General features: G+C 32.5%; 1 protein-coding gene across 6 annotated transcripts; it reads right to left on the reverse strand.

Annotated features, from left to right (window-relative positions):
• Positions 1-6,414: 6,414 nt before the first annotated feature.
• Positions 6,415-17,234, reverse strand: LOC129302388 (alpha N-terminal protein methyltransferase 1). 6 transcript variants are annotated; one of them, XR_008591273.1, is made up of 10 exons: positions 16,991-17,233; positions 16,532-16,676; positions 15,717-15,775; positions 13,369-13,488; positions 12,206-12,307; positions 11,584-11,638; positions 9,215-9,312; positions 8,368-8,489; positions 6,885-7,129; positions 6,415-6,566 (listed from the first exon to the last, which is right to left on the reverse strand). XR_008591273.1 is itself a non-coding variant. In XM_054941235.1 (9 exons), exons 2-9 carry the CDS (start codon positions 16,659-16,661, stop codon positions 7,117-7,119), a joined length of 699 nt encoding a protein of 232 aa, XP_054797210.1. In that variant the 5' UTR covers positions 16,662-16,681; positions 16,991-17,131; the 3' UTR covers positions 6,662-7,116. The 6 variants fall into 6 exon arrangements, 3 of the variants coding, with proteins under 3 accessions (XP_054797210.1, XP_054797208.1, XP_054797209.1); XM_054941235.1 differs by lacking the exon at positions 6,415-6,566 and having other exon boundaries at positions 6,662-7,129; positions 16,532-16,681; positions 16,991-17,131; XM_054941233.1 differs by lacking the exon at positions 6,415-6,566 and having other exon boundaries at positions 6,667-7,129.
• Between the last annotated feature and the right edge of the window lie 8,729 nt (positions 17,235-25,963).

The raw sequence follows: 25,963 nt of genomic DNA on the forward strand, positions 1-25,963 counted from the left end.
TAATCTCAAACCATATGTCATTAGAGACCTTTAGGGCCTTGACCATATCCAATAGAACTTTTAATACCTAATTGACCATTGACATCATCAATATCACACATACACACAAGTTTGGCTGCTAAACGGCCCTTATCACATACTTTCACATTCACACACTTATCTATACTAAGCCAAACTTCACACACTTTCACACTAATTATATATATTTATATATATACATGTACTTGACACCATATTTTAGCCCTTGATTACTAAAATCACACACATCATAAGATTATACATATTGGGTTGATTTATATAAATATATAAGTGTATTAGATATTTATGTTTATGAAATCCCATAGCAACTTATATATGGAAAAATTATAAATTCAGGTTCATTATACCCACTCTATGAGGCAATAAGTAGTTCCATTACTCTCATTCCAACTCTTTCCCTCTAGAGCTCCAAGAGCCAAGTCCTATAAAATGATAACCATGGGTAAGATAAACATCTTAATAACCAAAATAATTCATACATGCGTATTAACAAGAATAACCATATAGAAGTAAACAAAACAATTGTCATATTTTTATAAGTATTACACACACACACATTCTTATAATCACTTCCAATAAGTCAATTACGCACTCAGATGATCACCTATCCATCAAACCTCTGTGATCCCTAACTAAACTCATAGGCTCTACTAGGCCAACTCTATACTCGTTGATTTAAGTACACCTTTAATTATAAAAACACTTGGCTAAAGGTATTATGTCCCACTTTTGACTTATGAGTTCCCCATTTCACACACACGATAGGGGTTTCATTGACTCCTATATGTACCTTTCGGGCACTAAGGAGTTGCTAGGTTGCTTGAATGTCTCATAGTAACAGTCTCAAATAGATTGCTACACCGAATGTCTTATGATACTAACTTGACCATAGGATTTATTTTCACACATCTCCACACACTCAGGATGAACTCTTACCCTCTAATATGATCATGCCACTTTCATACACATATAGCCATGTTTACACATTTTCACACTTTTATAAGCATATAAACTTAACAACCTTTTTAAAACCATGTGTAAATTCCTTAATAAATTTGTTAAACCTCTATTTCATTGCCAAAACAAGCAAGTTACAAAACATGCCAATTTAAACATAAAAGTATATTATCACATTCACTTATAAATAGTTAAATTAATTAATAAACATAACAAATTATCTTGTTACCTCAACCCTTCTATACTTTAGAAAGGTTACCCATGACACTATCTTGTCTATTAGATTCCTTTTGTTAAGCAAACATGCAAACTCACAATAATTTATACAATTTTACACTATAAGTCAATTATTGAATTGACTAAAAGTATAATTGTCACAATTAATCATAATTAACCACCCAACAAGCTTTAATTAACCATATAGGATCTCATCCTCCAATCATACCTCTTACTACTTTTCTTAGCCTTAACACACTTCTTACCTAATTTTCTACCCTTTTCACCCTACTTAATCAGGCTAAATTAGCCGATAACCCCAAAGCTTAGCAATTAACTTTCAAACTAGTCACAAAATCTTAACTCAATTTTGAAGAGTCTTTTTATTACTAAAGTATAAGAAAGCAACCCCTTATAACTTCCTGATTCAATTTCTCTATAACTTAAAGAGAAATTAATGTAGAATAAGAGCTTAAGACAATACAAAACTTACCCGGCAAGTGACAGGTCAAAAATATCTTTTGAGGCTTCAAACTTTCTTGCCCTTGTCAACCATTCTTCCCTCTCCTCTCCCCTTTGAATCATAATCTAACTCACATATTTAGAGTCAAAGTTATGTGCCATACGTTGTGGCAGATGAAGTATATGCTGCAACGTGTGGCACAATAAAGAAAATTTCATTGTGCTTGCATGCTTCACTCTGGACTGCCATTCTTTCACTCGATCTTATCAATTCAATAACTCTAGAAGTCAAAACCTCATCTTGCCATCCAAAAATTTGATTATCTAATTAATCCACTAAATTATTATTTTTTCCTTTAATTAGCAATTAGTTTCCTAGATTCAAAATTTCAGGATGTTACAAGATTCAAGGAAGAATAATCATCATGAAAGACTAGAAACTTTGAAGTTGTCCAAAAAAGAAGAAGCCATATCTTGAGTTTTTTTTTTAATTTTTTCTTTTGATTTCAATTTCTATATATTTTAATTCATGTATCTTGATTGAATTCTAGAATTTAGAATTCTCTCTTGAGGTCGAGACACATTTAGAAGAGTAGGAGATGTGTTTTTTATTCTTGAACTAGTTGTGCACTCTAAGTATTTGTATTTATGACTGAATGTTTTGATAAATGAATAAATGATTCCTTTTCAATCTATTATTGAATTCCATGTCATTAGCTACTGGTTAGGTCTTAAGCTTTAGTTAATATCATAATCTTGATTAGTTTAAAGTCTTGAACATGATCAAGGTAAGAGCTAGGGCTAGTCCTAAGAATTGAATCACATATTAGTGTACCCATTAGGTATATTTGTGCTAGGGTTCTATCATTATCACCTAGTCTTGATAATCATTAAGACACATTCATACAACAATTGAAGAAGGAAATTGAGTCAAAATAAGATAAGGAAGAACAAGGATAGAAGTGGTAGATTTTAATCTTAGGAAGCTACTTTGATACTTGGTTGAACACTTAGACTTCTCCTTTGCTCATTTTCCCTCAAAACTGAAATAAAAACATTTAATTTCTCTCTTAAACTCTCAACTACAATTCTGGAATTTCAATTTGTCATCGATCATTGGCTTGAATTGGTTGCAGAAGCTTGCTTCTTGAGAAGAATGACCTAGGATACTCATACTACTACACCTTAGTTTTTTTTTAAAAAAAGTTTGATATAACTTAAGGCTTTTCAAGTAGCGTCGTTTCTAGGGAGCAACATAGCCAATCATTACATTCCATTAATCATCATTTTAATTTGCTTTTCTTAAATCGAACTTTAATGTGCTTGTAATACAATCAACCTTTGCATGCCATTTAGTACACTTGTGATTTCTCACATTCACTTGGCACTCTAAGGAAATTGTATTAAAGGACCTTGGCAACTCACACGCTCATTTGACCAAATTCACACTTTTGATGATACACTCCTCTAGCATGCTCAGCACACCCCTAAAGGGCACAATACTTCAACCCATTGCCTGAAAATCGAGCCACCAATACCTATAGTAAAAGAGTTTTCAATAAGAAACTCATAGTGAAAAGGGAATTTGTGAAACCTTCAAAAAATTATAAATTGATTTAAATTAATATGTATATGGATAATTTTTCAAAATAAAAATTTTTTCATTATATTATATGCATAGGATAATAAATTTTAACATATTTATGTGAAAATAACACTTTTTGAAATAAAAAATTATTTTTATCATTTTAATATGCACATGATACAAATTTTAAAATAATTTTTGCAGAAATAAAATAATTTTTTGTTTACATTTGAGTATAAATGATGATAAAAAATTATAAAATCAAACAAATTGTTTTTTTTATTTTGTAAGCACTATTATAGTTATAGATGTTTTGATTATCAGAGTTATTCAATTTTGAGGATAAAAAATATAGTTATATATACTTTCATTATTATGATTATTTTTTATTGCTCACAAATATCCTCCTATTGGAAGCAATTGTAACATCCCATAAATTTAATCTGGTATGTATAAGTTAATTGAGGTTAAATTAGTGAATTAATTAACTTAATTGTGTTTTTGAATCTCTAATGGGCTTATTGGAATATTCAATAGCCTTAGGATGGGTGTTGGACCAACCGAGCCCAAATTGGGGCCTAAATTACAAGTAGGCTCACTATACCTTAAGATGAATCAAGCAGATCACACTAGATAGAAATATGGAAGAAACAGTTGAGAATGAGAAGCATGCTTCTTGATCTACTAGGGCTCATGATTTTCGGCCATTAGAGGTGTTTTTAAGCTAGAAATAAGAAATGTGAGCTTCCTAATCGCCTTCTTTCTCCCTACACAATTTTTCTATGGTTTTGGGTTTTAGGAGATGATGAATCCATCTCTGTTTGCTTTAAAACTGAACCCATTGGATTTATTTAAACCATTGGAAGTTGATTTAGGTTTTTGTATTTGAGGTTGATGATTTTGTGATGTTTTAGGTTTGAACAAACCCTTCCTTCAAATTTGATGATTTAAAGTAGTGTGGACTAAGAAATGGTATTATTTACCTTAATGGAGGAACAATGAAGCTAATGAGAAGTTGTTAAGACTTTGATTATGCCAACTATAGAAGTTAGGAATTTTGGATGGCTAATTAGAGCTAAAAAGTGTGTATGTTAGATTTGGAAATACACAAATAGTGTTTAATTATGTAAATTATTGTTACTCAAATACTCTTTAAGCAAGTGAAAGCTAGAGGAGTGTGTAAATCTCACGAGTAACAAAAAAAGGTGAGATAACTAGATAATCTAATCCTTTTATTTGCTTTTTTGGATTGTTCATAAGTTTTAGAAAAATTGAATATGCTGTGTTGGTATATATTTATATATAGAAAAGTATATTTTTGTTTTAGAAAAGTTATGTGAAGTGGGAATGGTTTTAGAACAGCTTGTATATACTGTCTAGCAAAATGGTTTCAAAATCATTGTTATGAGTTTATCAATAAATTGGTTATCATATGAAAGCCTTGTGATGATTATAAAGAAATTGATAACATGCATAATGACTTGCATTGTATTATTTGGGATCACCATTTTGTGAGAAAGTAGGAACTCACCTTAGGAGGTTAATTTAAATTCATATGGTATTCACTGACACCATAGGAGGCCCCATTGATAAGTTTCTATTATACTTGTTTGGAAGTCCCATTCTCACTCATAATGGGATTGGTGGGCATATGACATCCTAAGTATTCATTCACAAAAGTGAGTACAAACCACAATTTGCTTTATATGGTGAGTTTGGGCCAATCTAGTCATGTCGGCTTGATCCTATTTGTATGGTCCATAGATTTAGTTAGTAGTATTCCAAAGTTTATATGAATGGCATTAGATGATCATACATAGATAAATTGTGATTGAGCGTATTTGTATAAATTGTGATCAACTGCTTGTTTTCTATCCCGCTTTGCTTGCTCATTAACTATTTGATTTGCTTGCAAATAGATTTACGGTCCATTTGGATTTACAATATTTACTGTTTTTAAAGCATATTCTCACATGTAGAAAGTCAAATATTGTTTGGATATTTTAAAACTATTTAAAATGACTTTCCAAAAGCACATTCAAAAGCAGTGAAAATGTCGATTTGCCAATGTAACTCGCTAAAACTTTCCAAAAGCACATTCATAAGTTCAATACTTACGTTTTTCTTTTAACATTTCCTTCTGTCAAATTGTTCTGAGACATGTCAGAAAAGTAACCCATTTCATGTGATGTGATAATTTGTTATGTTCAATTATACAACACTACGAGCAACAATTATTTCGGACTAGCTGGGTTTTTTAGTAGTTTCCTTTCATTGTGCTTCCACTCCAACAATTAGATGCTTGAAGACTTTTATGCCAACTGTTTCATGCTTCCACTTTACTTTTATATCAAATTATTTTTGTATTTTTCTTTATTTTTTTCTCCTATTTTAGTGATTTTTTTTTGTACTTTTATCGTTTATTTCTTTTTACATTAGTCAAGTGATAAATTTTCATTAAAATTAATTAAATAAGTTATTAATAATTACTAAGTTATATATGTATGTTACTCATTTATAATTTATACCTTACATCTAAAGGAATATGTTAATTAATACTCCCTCTATCCAAATTTACAAAACATTCTTTGTAGCAAAATTACACATATAAACAAAGTTCATTAAATACAATGTATAATCTTATTTTTTTTTATAAGACATTTTAATCTAATGTGAGGCATTTGTATAATAAAAATTTTAAATAATAAAAATTAATGTCTTTGTTTATAGTTGTGCATTCAAAAACACATTTTACTATATATAATCCAAATAACTTTTAATTTATCAAACTGACTTTTAAAAAATATATTTAGACACAAATTGTATTACAATAACAACTTTTATCAAAATGACTTTTATCAAATTAACTTTTGATAAACTAACTTTTGACCAACGAAAAACCAAACACACTTATCATTTGATATGATACATTACACTCACCCTCATGATTATAATTTTACAAGTGAAGACTCCTCGAAAAGCAAAAGAAAAGGCAAACCAAGCAAGAAGACACACTACTACCTTCGTAATGTCTTTATTTTGTTTCATGCATATTTATCAATTTACATCATATTATTTCCATTTCTATTAATTTTATTTCTTGTTTGGCTAAAAAGTATAAGCGATGAAAAATTTTAATAAGTTTGATTCGAAAATAAAAAAAGTCCATTTACTATAAACCTGAAATCCTTACACCATTAGTGCTTGCTGGTGTCAGGCGAGGATTTCCAATTTTCAACCAAGTGAAGAATAGCTTGGCAACTGACGCGCAACTCTCCCTTCAAAAATCCGAGGTCCCATGTCATTACTGAAAATGAATGGAATGAAATAAATTTAAAAAAATAAAAATGAATCAAATTACCCATTTTCCGTGAGAAGCATGATAAAAATCATTAATATATACTATAAATGTACACCCTCCAAAAATCTCAAATTATAATTTTCAACCTTATAAACTAAATTACCCCTCCTCTTTGTGAATATACTCATCTATCTTCTTTAATCATCTTATTTTTATCTTTATTTTTTCAATCAATTACATTCCATTCTATTTTAGTAACAAATATGGCCCAAATCTTCCATTATTTCCTTCCGGCCTCTGGGTAGCCTCTTCCATTGTCGATACCTTGCCATTGCCAAATAAGTCGAGGTAGAATCACCAATTTTTGATCTTTTCCTTGGTGGTTGTCTGTTGTCTTTCTTTCATTCTTCCTTATTTTCTTCCTTTTCTAAGTCTCAGGTTCAAGCTCTCAACCAATCCTTCATTCTTTCTTTCTGTTTTCCCCCGTTTCCGAACTAGGCATGATTCCGACTCCATGAAAAATGTTCCAGTTCATTGTTCAAGCCCGGCATCCAACTCAAAAGCCGGTCCTGAATGGAACACAGTCCAAACATTTAAAAAAAAAAAAAAATGAGCCACTAAGCCGATCGGTGAACAGCAAGACCATCTGGTCCGGTCTGGCTTTTAAATTAATGCTGATGAGCACGAAATGCAGATGCAAAAACTTAGGACTAGCTATATCATCGTCTCAGTAAACATTTTTTAAAAATACCGTCACTTGAGGCCAACAATACTTAAATCAGACTCACTCATATACATCCAAGAAAACCAATTCGCAAATCCACAAAAATCCTGGGGAAGCTATCTAAAAGAAAAATAAAGAAACTTGCAAGTGTTCTGCGATTGACTCTCCTTGGTGAGAACCTGGAGGAGGATGCCAGGAGGGGTTTGAGTGAGCGACCAGAGATTTTATGTCAAGGGTAATAAGCAATTATAGCTTTTTTTTTAAAAAAAAAATTAATTACTAAAAAGGTTCTAACATCTTAAACAATCTTACTCTAAAAACCTCTTATTTACAAACCATGAATATATTTTACAAAGCCATTTCAATATCAAATAAAAACTCAAACTAGGTTGAAGCATCTTGATCTTTAAATCTAAGCTTTTTCCCCCCAATACCAAAATAGTCTTTTAACGAGTAGCCCTAATTTGACAGAATTTATTTTTTTATTTAAAATTATAAAGTATTTTTAACCAACTTTCACTGCCAACAAGAATAGCTATCATCATTAAAAAAACTCCCAAAAACCCAAAATATCTTGTATTTTTAAACATCGTACCTCTCAAAAAATGCATTACAACATTGAAGCTAAGGAGTACATTTACGAAGTTACAAGAATTAGTGGCTAGTAACAGATGAACATATTTCAGTTAAAAGACGAATTCAAAGTTTCGACTTTAAAACAACAAATCACATGGTAAAAGACCTTAAATAAATGTAGCAATTTAATAGGAAACGTTTATTATTTACTCTCAGCACCCCAAAGGAGCTTTAATAATGTTCAGACCATGTTTGGATTATCAATTCAGTAAAAGCTTATCAAGGGAAGCATAAGTGTAAGCTAGAATGATAGAAATAAAAAATCACGAGCTCATGATAAGATTGAAATTACCTTATAAATGCTTCACAAGCTTTCATAATAAATTAATCCAAACACACAAAATAAATAGACAGGCTCCGATAAAATACATCTGAAGGAAGCCGTCATTGTGAATCTTCTTAGAACAAGCTACTATACCTTCATTATTTCTAGAACAAGCAACTCACTTGATTATTCCAGGTCTATTAGCTCGTACTTTAGATTTGGCGCGGTGAATCTTCTTTGGAATATCGGTGGTTAATGCATACATCTTGACAGAAAATAATCCCTCAGGGAATCCCCTCTGATCCTGATCAAACACGAAATGAAAATAAGAAAGAGAAAAAAGGATTCTGAAATACTCCAAATTCAGTTTATCATCAATGTACAAGACACGGGATCTAAGCATTGATATATTGACTGGCATGAATAAGGAACAAGGCATCATATAAATGCTACAACACAAGATACATTGGCTCAACCGACAGGCACTGGTCCGTGGAAAGTGCTATAACCACTTAAGCACAAAGTCTTGAACTTGAACCTATGTGAATAAAGAAAACATTTTTGCGTGAGCAACCCCTAATTGAGCCCGACAATGTTCAAATCTAAATCAATTTGATAACCATATCAAAAAAGATATATTGGCCCAATTGTCATCAATATATGAAGTTATAAAAAAGTAGAATGGAAAATATTATTTTAGTGTATATTGATGTGATTGTTGATTTGTTTCATTCAATTTTTCAACTCAGTTGTTTCGAAAAATTAATCTTTTGCACAATCCGTGTACAATTTCAGTGCAATCCTTGCACTTTTGCGTGCAGTTTCTAAGCAATATTGCAATTTATGTACAGTCTTCAGGTGGGATTGACACTAGTTTGGAGTGTGTTGCGGCCAATTTGAGTGTCCAATATATATATATATATATATATCAAAGATGATAATATTGCAGTTTTAAAGTATCAGCGCTTCATGCAAGATCCAAGCAAGATGAAACAGTTTAGGCTTCCACATGAACCAACAGTAATTTACCTTTATTTTAAAAATATGCAATCCACATCTAGCAAAGAGTTCTTTAAAGTATAAATCAGATCTTGTAATGCTTCGATCGTCATTGTCAAGCACAAATCCTGAAAAGGATGAAAACAAAGATACATCCAAACAGTAAAGCCAGTCCCTACAAGATCTTAATGACACACAGCTAAACCAAGGGGAAAATTGCATACATATTGTGTGCGTGTCTGTGTTTTATTGGGGGATGATGTACAATATTTGAGTTTGAGCATGGGATAAAACTTTCAAACAATGATCAATCTACAAGATTGAAAAAACCATTCTACAGATTTTAGAGATTGAATGAGCAACAAAATAAATGTAAAGCAGCTATTTTGTTCATGAGCTATATAAATGGTGCAGCTCTCTTCCCAAATTCTATGCTTCGCATGGGACTCTCACAAGTTTTAATTATGGGGTTATCTTGACCAGGTCTAGAGAAAATGACATGTTAGTTTGTAAATGATGGAATGTAAAACTAGATTGGCCAATCGGATTCGCCACCTGGTGAACTAGCCTGTCTAGTTGACAAGGTGAAAGAAGAGGTTGATATGACCTAGATTAACCCAACTAACTCGTTCAACTCAATAGGTTAGCCAGGTTGAACAAGTTTTTTCCCCACCCTGGCCCCAAAACAACATCGTCTGGGGTTTTTAAAAAGAAAAAATTCAGCTGCATCTCAGCCTCTAAAATTGATGAAGTCTGGCTTGGCTTCTACCCCAAACAAAACACCCAAATTCAGAAGTGTTCTTCCGTTTGCTGCTGCTTGTGTCTCTGTCTCTTGGCCTCTAACATCAATGCCGTCTCTAAAATTGATCTCACCATTGTGGACTCGTGGGAGCTTGGCCATAGTAGACTCATGAGTGTGCATTACTGCAACGCTACTTGTGTGTCTGTCTCTCTGAAATCAATCTCATCTCTTGGTTGTTGTCTCTATATCTGACTTCCAAATCCTGCCATTTGCTGCTCACCCCCCAATTCAACTACATCATTGTGCTCTTCATGATTATACCAGAGTTGAGCTCCATTCCAGTTTGGTGCCTCTGTCCCGCTCACTCTCCCATATTTCACTGAATCATTGATCATTTCTGCTAGAAATCACTCTGATTTCACTCTGCATGATTGCTACTTATGCGTGACCAAGCTTTGGATCAAAATTTAGTTAATCTGGGTTGGATCTGATTTTTGCATTGCATTTGTCTCTCTTTAAGTTTCTTTCTTGTCTTTAATCTTTATGTTTTCAATTTTTTTTTTTAGGTTTGCATTGTGGGATTGCTGATTGGATTGTTTGCTCGGATTCATAGATCAATGACACTTGAAATTATTTTAGCTTGCAAAACAAAGTCTTAGTCATTGAACATGGACGTTGGAAGTAATCTCAGTAGTGATAGAAATGAGAATCACGCCCCCAAGTCTAATAATCCCCCTCCTAGTAGTAATAACTCAACATCTAGGGCCTAATCGGTTCATGGGAAAACTAATCCTACATGGGCACATGTTGTCTTAAAAAAAGAGGGCAAACAAAATGTGTATCAAGCTATTAAGGAGGAAGGATAAATAGATTGAAGCAACATCTTCCTGGTGTCACTAGTCAAGTAGTTTCTTATGTGAAAGTTCCTCATGATGCATGTCACAGGATGATAGTCTTTGCAAGTTGGGAAAAAAGGAAGCTTGTTGATGCACAAGAACACATTGGGGAACTTGAATCTAATAATGAACCTATTGCTCCTAGTCCAACTCCAATTAAGACAGTCCCAGAGAGAAGTGCCAATAAGAGGATTTGAATAAAGTTAACAATGATTTTGGTGTCGGTGCTTACTAGTTTTAAACTTTTTAATGATTGAGGGATTGTAAGGATGATAGCTTATTTTGAATGTTGTATTCTATTATTGTTAGAATTATTTTTGTATCTTGTATGAGACATTAAGTATTGGATGTGGACAAATGTTTTAAAGATTAATGTCTTCTTATTTAAATTATATTATTTTAATCATGACTGGTCTAACTTCAGTTTGACCCTCAGTTTGACCATTGAGCCTTGAATCAGCACCTCAATCGGCTCAACAACCTGTCCGGGTTTCAATACATTCTTCCAAACCCATGTTATTTTGCAGCAACGTCTTATAAGTGATCTCAAATATATTGATCCAATCCAACTATAAAAAGTGTTATTTCTGTGGCTCCACCCTCTTTACCTTGAGGACTTGCAGGAGCAGAATAATGAGAAGTTGAAAAGATTTGAAATTTTCAAGTCTGGCCACGCTGAAAATTTTTTTAGTTCATGAAGTGCATGAAATAATAATAATCAACAGAGTCAGAAAGATAAATTAGCAACAAGAGCATAATACCCTTTCTTGCAATATTCTCCTTCAGCACAAAAAAACCACCTGGTTTGAGGCCAACCTACCAATGACATTATTCACTTCCATCAGAAAATGAGCACGTAATGATACTTAGTAATAGACAAACACATTCCAATTTAAAAGGTTGGGGATTAGTTGTTTGTCTTGTTGGGATATTGATGGACTGCAACATTCTTCAATACCAAAGTTTAGAATTCAGATTTTACCCCAACAAGAAAAAAAAAAAAAAGGACTAGAATTCAGAATTAAGACTATTATTAAGTTTCTCTCCACCCTTTCTATCTTATACCATATACCCATTCTTGAATGAAAAGAGGGGGAAAATCTCTCTCCCCTTCAGCTAATATCATCCCATGCCATTGCCATATAGACTATTAATTCAAATAAAGGTTGGCGATTAGTTGTTTGTCTTAGTCTAGAATTCAGATTTTACCAAAAAAAGTCTAGAATTCAGAAGTAAGACTGCTATTAAGTTTCTCTGCACCCTTTCTATCTATACTATATAAACTCCCATTCTTGAATGAAAAGGGGGGAAGAATCTCCCTCCCCTTCAGCTAATATCATCCCATGCCATATAGACTACTAATTCAAATGAAGCATAATTTACCTTTGCCCTTTTGAAAAAAGACACAAAGTCCTCGTCTGTAAGATGACCAATGCACCACTGGATCCATATTACATCATATCTTTGAGTATCTGGTGTAAAATCCTAAAATGTAAGCAAGAAATCTCAATAAGTGAAGGCAAGTAACATAACCAAGTGATGGCATTAGAGAAGGCCTAAATGAGAAATTAAAGGCAACTAATGGCATTCAACAGCAAAAAAGGGGTGTCAACCCTCAAGATTCCCCACCAATTGAGAGTTGGCCAAAAAAACAATTTATCTCATCACTTAAAGAGACACTGTAAGAACTGATTGATACATGAGTTTTTTTTTCTTTTTTCTTCTTTTCTTTTTGGTGGGGGGGGGACACGTAGGTCATCTGCTATGCTGGGCTGCAGTCAAGGATGCATGGATACAATATTTAGGTGCCGTAACTGTATTGGACACTTATCCAATAATGTGCATCGTATGGGTGCATATGCACCATTTCATTTTCTTTTCTCTGGTGTGACTGGAAATATGCTGCAGCAATTTGGAACATGAAAAAAAAAAGCCAAATATGGAATCATTTTAGCTAGTTCTTCCCACCTTCAAATGCCCTAAAATATCCCTTCTCACTTGATTTCAAACATCCTTCTTCACTATGCTTTGCCATTCCCATTTGTGGTTTGCAAGTTTGTTTGCTGTTCTGTTGGTCATGTTCCATTCCTTTTCTGCTGTTCCTGTACTCCGTTATCACACCATTTTCAGTGCATGCATACTTTGTATGTTTTTCATCCTCTTCCATTTCCTCCTCTTTGTCCTATTCCATAGTACCATAAATATACTATAACTTGCATTTCGTTTTAGGGCATTAAAGGTGGGCAGAAACTGACCAAAACAACATCATTTTGTATCTTCAGCACTTTGACATGTTTTTATGCCATTTCAAAATGCCTCAGCATGTTTTAAAATGTTTGGTACCTTCAGCTAGGGCAAGCCAAATAGCAATGCGTAAAGGAAGTTTCAATGTGTATTCCTCACATTATCTTCAAGGATAATGAAAAACATTTCGTTTTAAGGGAAGCATCACGAGAAAATAATGAAAAACATGAGTTAGAATTTACTTCCTAATAAAGGAAAGTTACTACATCACATACAAGCGAATTAGACATCTAACAGTGTACCTGAAGAGGCACACAATGAAAGTTAACTGCTTTGTGGATATCTGAATCCGTATGATTTCCAGAAGCCAAAGTTTCTCGTGCAGCCTCTAAGAAATGAGATACTGGCTCAAGGAGGTCAACCTGAAATTTACACATAGTAAACAAGAGAAAATAAAAACAAAATTACCGATGTAAAAGATCATTATAACATCTAGGATGAATTAAAAACTAGTCGATATCAATTAAATATACAAAACAATTGCAGTGAAATATATTAGAGACAGTACAAGACAACTTAATGATAACATCTTTAAAACCTAGCACGCATCTCTCACCCGGGATTCATCGATACAAATATTACAAGATGATACAACAAATTTTGAGAAGTTCATGAAACTGATAGAATAGTGTAGTATTAATTATTAATATAATAATAAAATTATGGGAAAATTAATTTGTTCGTCCTTTAAGTTTTAACTCGATTATGACACGGTCCTGAAACTTTTGACTCACAACTCAATTCTCAATCTTTCCAACATTTTATAATTTTGTCCTTGTCATTCAAAACTCACCTCTAAGTTATCCTATGTGGCAAAAATCGTTAGTAACACTGTTAAAATTGTTGGCATTAGCTTCCAACTCACCTGCATGTGGCTTTTTCATAAAATTTAAAAGAAAAAAAAGTTAGTGCCGTAGAGGATGGACAAAGAGGAAGTTTAGGAAAGTTTTAACTTTGAAGTGATAATAGGTTTAAATGTTGAAGCATTAATTGCTTACTAATCGGTTATCTCTCTGACTGATTAGCAAAGTTTGACAAGGAAATGAACCAATAATGCCGTAACAATTAAAGAAAGGATGGGGTACAGTCTTGAACAGAGAACATAGCATAAAATAGATCGAGGGAGAAGAATAGAATGGTAGAAGAATGGATTGACAGAGAAGAAAAGAAGAAAGAAACTGGAAAGGTGAGAAGGAATCAAAACAAACTCGTGAATGGCAATCCAGTTCGACGGAGAAGGAAACCCACATCTGGAATGATGAATGAGGTCAACAGAGAAGGAAACCTAGATCCATGGAGAAGGACTGGACTAGATCTCTCACAAATCCAATAAAAGAAAAACAAAAAGATCCAGAGAAAAATAAAGCTTTCCAATGAACCATATCAATTTGCTATATATTGATCTTCCATTTATCTATTGTTTATCACCAGCAGTGGTGGTTTCTGACAGGGAAGAACAATGAAGGTAAATGATGAAAATGGAGAAGAAAGTTCACCAAAAATAGTGGAGATCCCCAGCCTATCAGCCGCTTGTCACCGATCTTATTTGTTTCCTCACCCATCTCACTCTTGGTCATTCTTATTGATCTCACTAAAATTTTGTTTCCTCACCCTTCTGCTTTTTGGGCAATTTCCACAGATGCTTTTTTTTTTTTTTTGAAGTTCTGATGTGGAGTCTGGAGTCTAACATGGAGCAAAGTTGGGGCAATTTTAATTTTGTTAAGGATCATTTGTGCCACATCAAATTACTCAAGAAAGAATATAAATCATTCATTAACGACAGGGACTAAATTTTTGAACGTTTGAAAGTCAGTCACGTGGAGTCATAGGTAAAGGATAAGTCTTAAATGAGTTAAAACTAGAAGGATTAAACTATTAATTTTCCCTAAGATTATGTATGCATTAAAAAATAATAAATTGCACCATCAATTATAAACCTCTATAGACATGATTAAAGGTGCCAAAAGCATAAACTTGTTAATGCTTTAATGTGTTTAAGAGCCATATTGATATGATTTAGTGCATTTAGAGCCTAAAGCATTTCTAGGATTTCTTTTTTCCCTGCTGTAAAACATGTTTAATTGTACTTCAGAATGAGGGAATAGCTTACATGCACAGTCCTCAAAAAGCATATCAAATGTGGACCTGTTCAACTTTATTTGATAATCTTTTCATTTGCACGGGATAATCTAAAGCTACAATGCTGTTACATCCCATTCTCTATCAAATAGAAAGCGTAGAAAGAACCTTCTGACTAAAAACCATCAGATTCCATTCTGACCAAGGACACCAAAAACCAGATGGCACACTGCCAAGAAAATAAAGCAACCCCTCTATTGGCCAAAACAAACGTACATGATAGTTTAAACAAATAAGCAAAATAAAATAAAATAAAATAAAAAATTAGCTGGCCACACCCAACCCTTACAGAAAAAACCCAAGCAAACTGGTCCAACACAGCTGGATTTTTATTAGGATTGAAGCAATAGAAAAAATTCTTGTAATGATTGATGAATTACAAAAGACACGTGGAGAGAAAGCTAGCCAGTTGAAAGATTCTATACATGTAAGGGAGGTTAAACTGACAAACCTCATTGAAGTACCTAATAAGAAGGTTTTTGGTGATCCTGCCGATGCCAGAACCACAATCTGGAAATGCAACAGATTGCTGATTAGATCTTTTAACAGATAAAAACAAACTATTTAACGCATGTCTAAATTTTCAACAAAAGCAGATATCAATTTTTTCAAAATAAAATAGGAAATGCAAGGTTAGACGCTCACTATGTTAACTGAAGCAATAAAAGAAAATACACCTAACTTAACTAAAGACAACACCTTTCTTCCACACGCACACACACACAAACACAGAAGAAGGTGTAGGGGGCATAGCCACAAACAGAACACACATACAGAGAATTTTGCCAATATTACTGAAACATATAAGAAACTTAGAACATCTCCATTCAACCAAACTAAACAGTCAATTCAAAGCTCTTAAGTATCTAAAGTTCAAATGAGTTAATCTCAACATTTTTCTTGGTTATTGCTAGTGAATGATATGATTAGCGTTATCACTAAGCCATCTCCTCATTGAATTGAAGCTAATTATGTGGACGTTAATCCAGAAATCGTTTCTCAGCTTGCAATTATAAATCTAAGTAGTTGTGCTTAAATTCACAAAAATTTACCAATAAAATCGGAATATAAAAAAAATGAAGTCCATACACAAAATTTTGTTCTGAAAACCCAAATTTATATTAGATTATTGACCAGTTTAAAAAATACATAATAATGAATATTCTAGCCCAACCAATATCATCAATCGATAAGTTGATAAGACAAATGGAATTATTCATCAGTAAGCTGATAGGAGGCAGTGTAACACAGGTAAAGAGAGGGTACCAAGAGCAACAACCGGTCGGTCTTTTACACCAGTAGGAAAACGCTCAGACAGGACCATTTTCAGGAAAGCCTCACTATCATTTATATCAGGTTCGTTCACATTTGCAAATCCTCCTAATACCCCGTCCATTGATGCCTCCACGCCCTATTCTAACAAACAAAAAATAATGCTTAGGAGAAGCTATTATTGCATTATCAAGTGAAGCCAGACAACTTGTCACTGCTAATATTCATTATATGTTGTTTCCTTCGACGATTCCTTAGCTCAGTTTCGATTAACTCAAAATTCCCCCCTTCCCCACAAAAATATGTTACTTCTTTAGATTCTGAGGCAGAGAAAGACCTACAGCAAACAATTTCAATCACAAATTCATAGAGCGAGTGAATCCAACCTTGGATACTTAGTTTGGGGGGGGGGGAGGACGTATAGATATGAGAATCGGAGAGCACGCAAGGTACCTCCCAATAGCCAACTCCATGACGATACCACTCAGTTTTCTTGTCGGGATCACCCGCTTGTTCCCGCCACATCTCATCTGCGGTCTTGAAGTCACGACCATTGGAATCTAAGCCGCCGGCGTCCATACAGGTTTCAGACCAAATTTAGAGAGAAAGGAACAGGAATCCACCAAAGCTTCGAGAGGCCTCGCGCTGCAATCGAAACCCCCGAGTCTCAGTTTCGAGACTAGTTCACTCGGAATAAAAAGTTACGGCTTCAAGATTTTAAACAGAAGCTTTTGTATGGGCCGTTTATTTAAAATTAAAAAAATAAATAATTCATAAATAATTTAAAGAACTTCTGAAAGAGATTTATTTTATAAAAATTTTATAAACAACTTAAATTATTTTATGTTTATTTATAATAATAAAAAATATTATTAATTAATTATTTTTAAATTTTATGATATATTTCGTAAGTTTTATTTTATAAAAATAATTTATTATTATATAATTTTAAAATCTTATGACATTTTTACATATCATGCCTCTTTAAAGCACTTTTTTTTTATTTATCGCATTAAATTATTTTTAAAAATTATTTAAAGTAACTTCTTACAATAATAAAAAATTTATTTTTTTAAAATTTTGATTATTTTTTAAAATTTAAATAAACATAATAAAAATTTACAAAATAATTTAAAAAAATAAGTATTTTTTTACGAAATGAACTAAAACAAATAGTGCCTATATGATATTGTTAGAATAAATTAAATAAACAATCTAATATTTATTATATTTTAGGTTGTGATTAATTTATTATATTTATTGTACATTTTTAAATTTTTAATGATAAATTAATTATATGTTAATAATAAATTATTTATATTTTAATATGAACTGGTCACACTTTCAAATTTTGGTCAAACTCTCAAATTTTCAACAATTTTAGCTCAATTTTTTTTTATGAATGGGCCAATTTATCTTTTATATATAGTAAAAAAATCCTCTCTATTTTCAAAACTAGCCCATTAAGCCGTGAGTTGCACCGCAGAAATGATCTATTGCATTTAATTACACTTTTATCAAAATGAATCAAGTAATTAATTATGTAAATGTATTGTAACTTGAAGATAACATAATAGTTAACGTGAATATTGTTTGAATATGTATTTAATATTTTATTAAGGATGATGAGATAAACTGTAACACTTGCTCTGAGTGTTATTCAAAAATCACACAATTCAAATAAACTAAGTGTGGTTAAGGAGTTAATTCTAAAACCAACTTATAAAACAAACCATTTAAATCAATAACAATTTACATAATAGAAAAACACACATATAAAACCTTTTAGAAAATTTTAACTAACTTAGGAAACAAACCATTTAAATCAACAACAATTTACATAATAGAAAAATATACATATAAAACCTCTTAGAAAATTTTAAAGGATTAATATGTAGCGCATGGAAACAAATAAGGCAAACAAGGGCAGTTAATTGATGTTATGACAGCATTAATTTTGCTGTCATGACAGCCCTCTCGGGCAAATCTTTAGGAGGTGCCGATTCACCGTCTGACCTCTGATTGAAGTAATTTTAAAGTTTACACATCACATTCAAAGGACACTATAAGTGTAGCAAATTTCAAAAAGATCTAATGGTCAGATTAAAAATTAGACATGTTAAAAGATTGGTCATCTTTGCTGTCATGACAGCTAACCTCCAGACTAACTTCTGAGATGCACCATTTCATCATCCAACCTCCGATCAAAGCGATTTCAAAGCCCACATATCACTTTTAAATAGTACTATTAGCATACCAAATTTTGGAAAGATCCATCAGACGGATTGAATTTCGTGCATGTTGTAACATTTTCGCTGTTGTTGTCATGACAGCACTTTTGCTGTCATGACAGCTCCTCTGGATCAAATTTCAGAGTGCATCGTTTCTCTGTCCGATATCCCATTGACGTGATTCCAAAGCCCACATAAAGCTTATAAAAGATTTTACTTGTGACCTAAATTTTAGAGAAATCCAACGGTCGGATTAAGATTTGGACACCCGGATGTAAAAGTACAGTTTTTTAGTAAAAACTATTTCCAAATTTGTCCAAATCTCATCCTAATGGTCACAAACTTGTGGGAATACTTTGGACACGTCAAATAGGACTAAAAACACTTGATAGAACATTTAAATTATAGAAAAACACTTTATACCAAAATTTGACCACTTAGATGCCATTTCCCAAAATGGACCCTGAACCCCCAAAATGCACAAATCTCACAAAAGTGGCCAAAAACTATTCCAAATATCATATGCACATATGAATACACATGATAAATATTTTCACTTGGCTTAGAGATCTCTGTGGGTCCCACGCACCCACTCTCTCTATTCAAAGTATATGTTTGCCCATAACACACCATTTGCAATGCAACCACTTTGCATTTGCTTATAGAATCACATATATATCAAAATAAATATTTGCTTGTAGTGAAAACTTGGTCTACTAAATAAATCCATCAAAACTACACACTATAGCCAAGTTTCCTAGCCACAAGTCTATAAGCAAACAACAATTCATACACAAGCCATACAATCCACACATACTCACGCACATATACATAATCATATCCTACTGGCACCTTAATCCTAAATACATTACATAGATTTGCTCAAAAGAAAGAGGTTGCAGTTCTTTACAATTCACAAAAAACCCCTAGATCTGCTCCTTTCCCCGTCCTCCACTGGTTCCTTCGCCTGGACCTGAAAATATTGAAAAGAAAGAGGTGAGACAACTATAGTCTCAGTAATAGAGAAATCTACATTGATTATTACAAAGCAAGCCATAATCGAATAAACGAATAATAAATTCAACATAGTATATAATTTAGCCATTTAAAATGCATGAATACATGACTTAGGCCGGTATGGCCTTTCATAACCAACAGAATGCCCCCTGACACTCTTTAACTCACAGGTAAACCTTATACCTATTTGTACCTCCATAAGCACAAAACATAATCTAAGGTATGATCTAATCCACCGAACTGCCTATGCCCCTTCGACGTGAATCCTGAGCAGTCAAAGCTAACTCCCTCTTAGAGCTAACCCGACTTACTCTCCATGTGAAGGCTACCTTGGCCAAGGCACTCAACCTCACACTTCATATGTTGGATTCCCTCCCCCACTGAAAGGTTTCAAACACTCAATACTCTAACCACTTTAGTGCACTGAGCCCTTAATACGTAAGGCAACACTGAGTACTGGCAGTGTGCCATAGAATATCAAAAGTCCACACCTTCTCATTGGTGAACTCCTATCAAGATCATGCCTTTTATTCGTGTCCACCTTTCCCGAGTATTGACCACTTCAACACTCTAAGGTAGTATAACATTTATAAATCTCCCTTAAACGGTTCCTTAGCCTATCTAAGGTACTTTACTTAATTACACTTCCTTAAGTGCAACTTCTATTCTTTATGATTACAATACATGCAAATTTCATTTCTATAAAAACATTGTTGTTAAACAATTATAAAACATATTTGCACTATAATCAAAATAGTACCCCGTAACCCCTTATAAAGCACATTTAATCTTTTAAAACATGTAATGCATGATAGCTAGTAATATTTATTCAAAAATAGCTAAAACAAATTATAAGAAATATAAATTCCCCTGTTACCTCAATCCTTTGGTACCAAAAAGGTTCCTCTTGTACAAAATAGGACTTAGCTTGTTCCTTAACTTTCAAACAAATTCCACCAACGATCCCTACAACATATATGTGATCCGCATCACTTATCATGACAAATAGCATTGATGAAGACTATAACTCATACTACACAACTTGGGTCAATGAGTAGTAATCCACCCTAATAGTCTATATATTAAACCAACCATTCACATAGTATTACCTAACCACCAAAACTATTTATTAGCCATCACTAGGCTAATTTTTAATTCATATAATTTTTAATCAATTAAAAACCTTCACTTAGTATCACCAACTTTCACCATTAGCCCTTATAATGAAAACTAAACCTTAATTTAAATCTTTTTAGGCTCAAATGGCAAAATTACAACTAAATCAATAGACTTAAATCATTGAAGAGCAAAACCCAACCTCTTGGGGTTTGATTTGTGTTCAAAACACCTCTTTTCATCTAATTATCCACTCAAAATATTAGAACACCATATAGAAACTCAAAACATCCTCCCAAGGATCCAAAGAAACAAAAGCTTACAAGAATAAAGCCTTTGGGATCAAAATTCAGAAATTCCCTCTTCCAAAAGTTAAAGAAAATCAAGAGGAAGGGAAGAGGATTGAAGTAGAAAGTTTACCTATCGTGTAGTCGAACTCATAACGGTCGCAAAGCCTCCTAAATCCAAGCCTAACTCCCTCTCTTTCTCTTCTCTTCTTCCTCTCACTCTCTCGTGCTCTTTGTTCTTTTTTTTATTTTCTATGTTTTCTTTGTCTGTTTTTCCCTTAAAAAAGCTGATAAGACTTTGGAGAAAATTACAAGAAAGGGCTCAACATTTTTTATTATAGCACAAAAGTCCGGGTCAACTTTGGTAATTTTTTTCATAGTTAAAAATAAAATAAAACCCAACTTTTGCTTTATAAAATTTAAACTCTAAACCTCTATCAAATTATTTTAAATTTTAATTTAATTATAGATATTTTATTTTTTTAAAATAAATCTGAGTCTTAAAATTTTTTAGGATGTTACATAAACACACTTAAACCATTCATCAATAGAAAATAACTAGATTCTAAGTTCTAACTCCTCTGCAATGCATGGGAGGATAAAAACATTGACAAACTCAAATAATAGTTAACAATAAATTATGGTAAAAACAATATTAAGCAAATTTTGCTTTTTATTCTAAAAACAGAGTGATCTTAATAGTATATAAATTATTTCTTCACACACTATTTACTATTTTGCATTTCTTTGACAGTAGTGAATGAAGAGTAGTTGGCAATAAAAATGAAGGATACAAAAGAATTTGATAGAAAAGAAGATAAAAAACATCAAGCATTTTCCTTCAATCAATGTAAGAACTTAGTTATCGAGTAGGTCCTAACTCCTAATCAACTTCAATACTAAAAATCAGTGCCCTCCTAAAAATATGGTATGTAAAGATGTGAGTTTTGCATTTGCAAAGAAAACAACCTGCAAACAAACTTTTTAAGAGCCAATTGATTTCCAATCTGTGAAAAAGCTTGAAACGTACAAAGAAAGAATGAAATGTGCTCTAATTGCGTGTTGTTTTCTCTGATTAGTTAATTATTAATAATATATTATATAAAATTTATAAAATGTTAATATTATTTATGAATGATAAACCATGGATTGGATGCCATCACTTTTTTTTGATAAAAGAGCAATTATATTAACAAATAAAATGGAAATACAAAATCAAAGGTTCAAAACTTAACAGTGAAAACAGAAGTAGAAAAATACAATTTGTTCTTGGTATATAACCACACTTCTAGAAAGAAACATGAGTAAAATATTGAAGTAATTGCTATGTGTCTTGGTAAACAGTACTGTGACCTAAAGGAGAAAATAAATTTTCTTTGTTGAGCTTTAACACCAAATCAGCAAGCTGGATAGATTTGTTTGATTTTGAGCGTCTAGGACTGAGATTATGATTTGTTTAATATTCATCCATGCAAATCTTTTATTCTACCATATAATAAGCTTCCTTATTTTTTTGCATGTCCTTCTGTCCGTTTTTCTCTGTTTTTCTTTTGTTTCTGTGTGAATTAAACATCTTATCTTGCCTTCTTGGAGTTTTATATGTTATATAAGGTTGTATATGTTATCCATACAACCTAGGTGTGAGAAAAGCTCCTGAAACTATCAAACATAAATGAAAACAAAAAAAAAGGGGTTCGAAAATGGAGTTTTTTAGGCAAATGATTGGCACCATTGCATAGAGGTCAAAAAAATGAAGAAAATGACACTAAAAACATGCAAAATAGACATTGGATGGAGGAGATATGACCCTCCAAAGATTCGGGTCCGACAGACTTGACCCATTGCTCCATCCAGATTAAAGAGACCTGGCTAGAGGTTGAAAACAATCCAAATGATGTCGTTTGGATCGTCCCAAAATTTTTTTTGTCTAGGCCTAAAGAATGAGGCCCAAATCCCAAAAAAAAGAGACAAGAAGGTTTATAGGCTAACGAGCCCAATTGCAATTAAAAAAAATTGTCAAAAAAAAGGGTGGGTTCTGGATCTTGGGTTATTAAAGCAAGTCGGATCAAGTCAAGTCAAACGACCCGATCAAACTCAATAAAATGATGATATTTGATTTTAAATTAAAAAGAGAAAAGAAAATAGTGCCAAGTGGGGCCACTGAAGGACTTAATAGACACGTGGACCACATCACTCAAGAGATCTTGACAAGTGGAGTCTAACGTGATGGTGCGTGTCATCGTTTGATGTCTCTATGGTGGCGCATGGCATACACTCTCCACCATTGAGAGTGGACTTTGTTGGAAGTTCCTATCTCTTTATAATTTTTTATCTAGACTAATTTTAGGGGCTCGTGTAGGCGTGTGAAGCATCCGATTGAGACACGGTTTATTTTTAAAAATTCCTAAATTTGAGGTCTACATTTTGATATATAATTTACTTATTTTGAAGTACATTTAGATCAATTTAAGAAGTTTTTCACTGCTTATGTGAGTGAATTTTAATTATTTAAAAATCATAAAAATAATTATAATCATTTAAGTTATTTATCATATGGATAAATATGAGTTGTAAGACCACCAAAAGCATTGAAAATTTGAAAAATGTTTTCTCTAAGAGGTATTTCAAATAAATTATTTTTTTTTAATGTTATCCTTTAGTGAGGATTCTAAAATGGAACCTATAGAAATAAAATTACCACTTGGTGAGGATTTAAAAAGTGATATGGCTATTGATTCAAATTAAATCAATTGTTGATCCAAACTAACTGCGAGCCAAAATTTTAATGATAAAAAAATTATTCCGAATGAAAAGATAATTGTAAAAGTACAATAAATATAAAGTTTCACAATTAATCTTGAAAGAATTTTTCCAATGTAATACAATTGGAAAGGGAAGAGAGGACATATGAATAACTTATAATAGTATAGCATAAATTAATTTCTCTAAATCATTTATTAGGCAAAGTATTGATGATTTAAATAAGCTCAATTAAATGAGGAATAATTTTCATTCCCTGAAAGAGTTTAGGAAAGTGCTATCTTAAATACACTCCCTAATAGCAAATTTTGGAACCCGATTAATTATGAATAATCAGAGAGATAAAGAGATAACTCTACATATGTGTAGGGGGTTGAAGACAAAACTCCAAGTAATCAAATGTGTTGAAGAATATTGGAGTATGGTTGAGGATATTTATGGTTGTCTCCATTCCTAAACTAAAAAAAAAAAAAACTGTGGACTTATCATATTATAAAGGGTAAGGCATTACAAAAGTCCTCTCAAGACTTTGAAAAAGTTACAAAACAAGAGTCATCTCATTTAAATGATGAAACGAAACTCCTTATAAGAATTAAGGAGATAAAATATTTTATCATAAAAAGATGATAAAAGGTAAATGATAAGAATACATGAAAGTACCTACTCATATGATTGTCTTGTAACTTTTGATTTTGCGTTTCAAATATGTACAAAGACTACATGTTTATTTTGAGTATCATAAAGCATGTTTTAGACTTATTTTATTAAATGGTTTAATATAAATAATGTATGCTTCGTTTGAGTGGGAGCTCTTAGAAAAAAGAGTTTTCTTAGAGTTGTAAATGAAAATTTATTTTGAAGTACTTGTATAAAATTCCTAATAAATGTTAATGGCATTACTAGAATCTATGTAATGGGAGGTACAAATATAGTCTCCTGATCATAGACCTAATGATGCCATTTTTATCCTAGTTAAGAATGATACAAGTATATGATATTATTACCTTCTTGTGTTATATTGCTGAAATATTCTTTAATTTAATTCAATAATAGAAAACATTATTCATGTGAAATGGTTTTGTGACTAAATTGAGAATGGCTACCAAGAACATAATTGTTGAATTAAACCAAGGGGATAAGCTAAACAGGAACAATTGGGATATCTTGCACCAAAAGGTCTCATACATATTAGAGGAACAAGATGTGATTAAGCCATTGATTATGACAATGGTGGAACCTAGAACTAGGAGTTTTGCCCAGAACAGGAGGCATCATGAGGCTTTCATGGCTTGGAAAAAGAAAAATAGTGTAGCACGCATTACTTTACTAAGTATAATGACTGATGACCTTATGTGCAAGTATGATAAGTACGCCACTGCTCAAGCTATGTAGATCGCACTGAAGGACAAGTATAGGTACTTTTACCACTAAACTAAAAAGGTTGGCAATAAAGTTTAACACTTTTAAGCTGAAGCCTAATACTCTCATGAGAAAGCATCTGCATGAGATAGCTAATATGATCCAAGAATTGAAAGAAGCTGGACACATATTGTCTAATGAACAGCACGTTCAAGCTATTATAAGATCACTCCCTTCTAGCTAGGAGTGCATGAAAGTAAATTTGACCCATAATGATAACATTGTCACTTTTGACAATATAGCAAAACATTTGGAGCTTTAAGATGAATGCCTTGAGGCTTATAAATCCTTCAAAAAGGCATACATAATTGAGGATGATGGTCCTTCTAATACCTAAGCTAATTCTCAAAAGGGTAAGAAGGGTAAGAAAGATGACTCAAATTTCAAGAATATGAAATCATTCAAGAAGAAAGGCAAGAAAGTTGGGAAGAAAGCTGACTTAAGAATGGTCGAATGCTATACTTGCTAGAAAATGGGCCATTTCGCAAGGGATTGTCTTGAGCGAAATAAATAGGATAAGGTACTAGTGAATAGAATCAATTCACATATTTTAAATGTGACAAGTACTCTATTTTTCTAACAAAACCTATTTATTC

The sequence above is a fragment of the Prosopis cineraria genome, unplaced genomic scaffold, assembly GCF_029017545.1.
Source record: "Prosopis cineraria cultivar Desert tree isolate PC_DT_omini unplaced genomic scaffold, ASM2901754v1 PC2, whole genome shotgun sequence".
NCBI lineage: Eukaryota > Viridiplantae > Streptophyta > Magnoliopsida > Fabales > Fabaceae > Prosopis > Prosopis cineraria.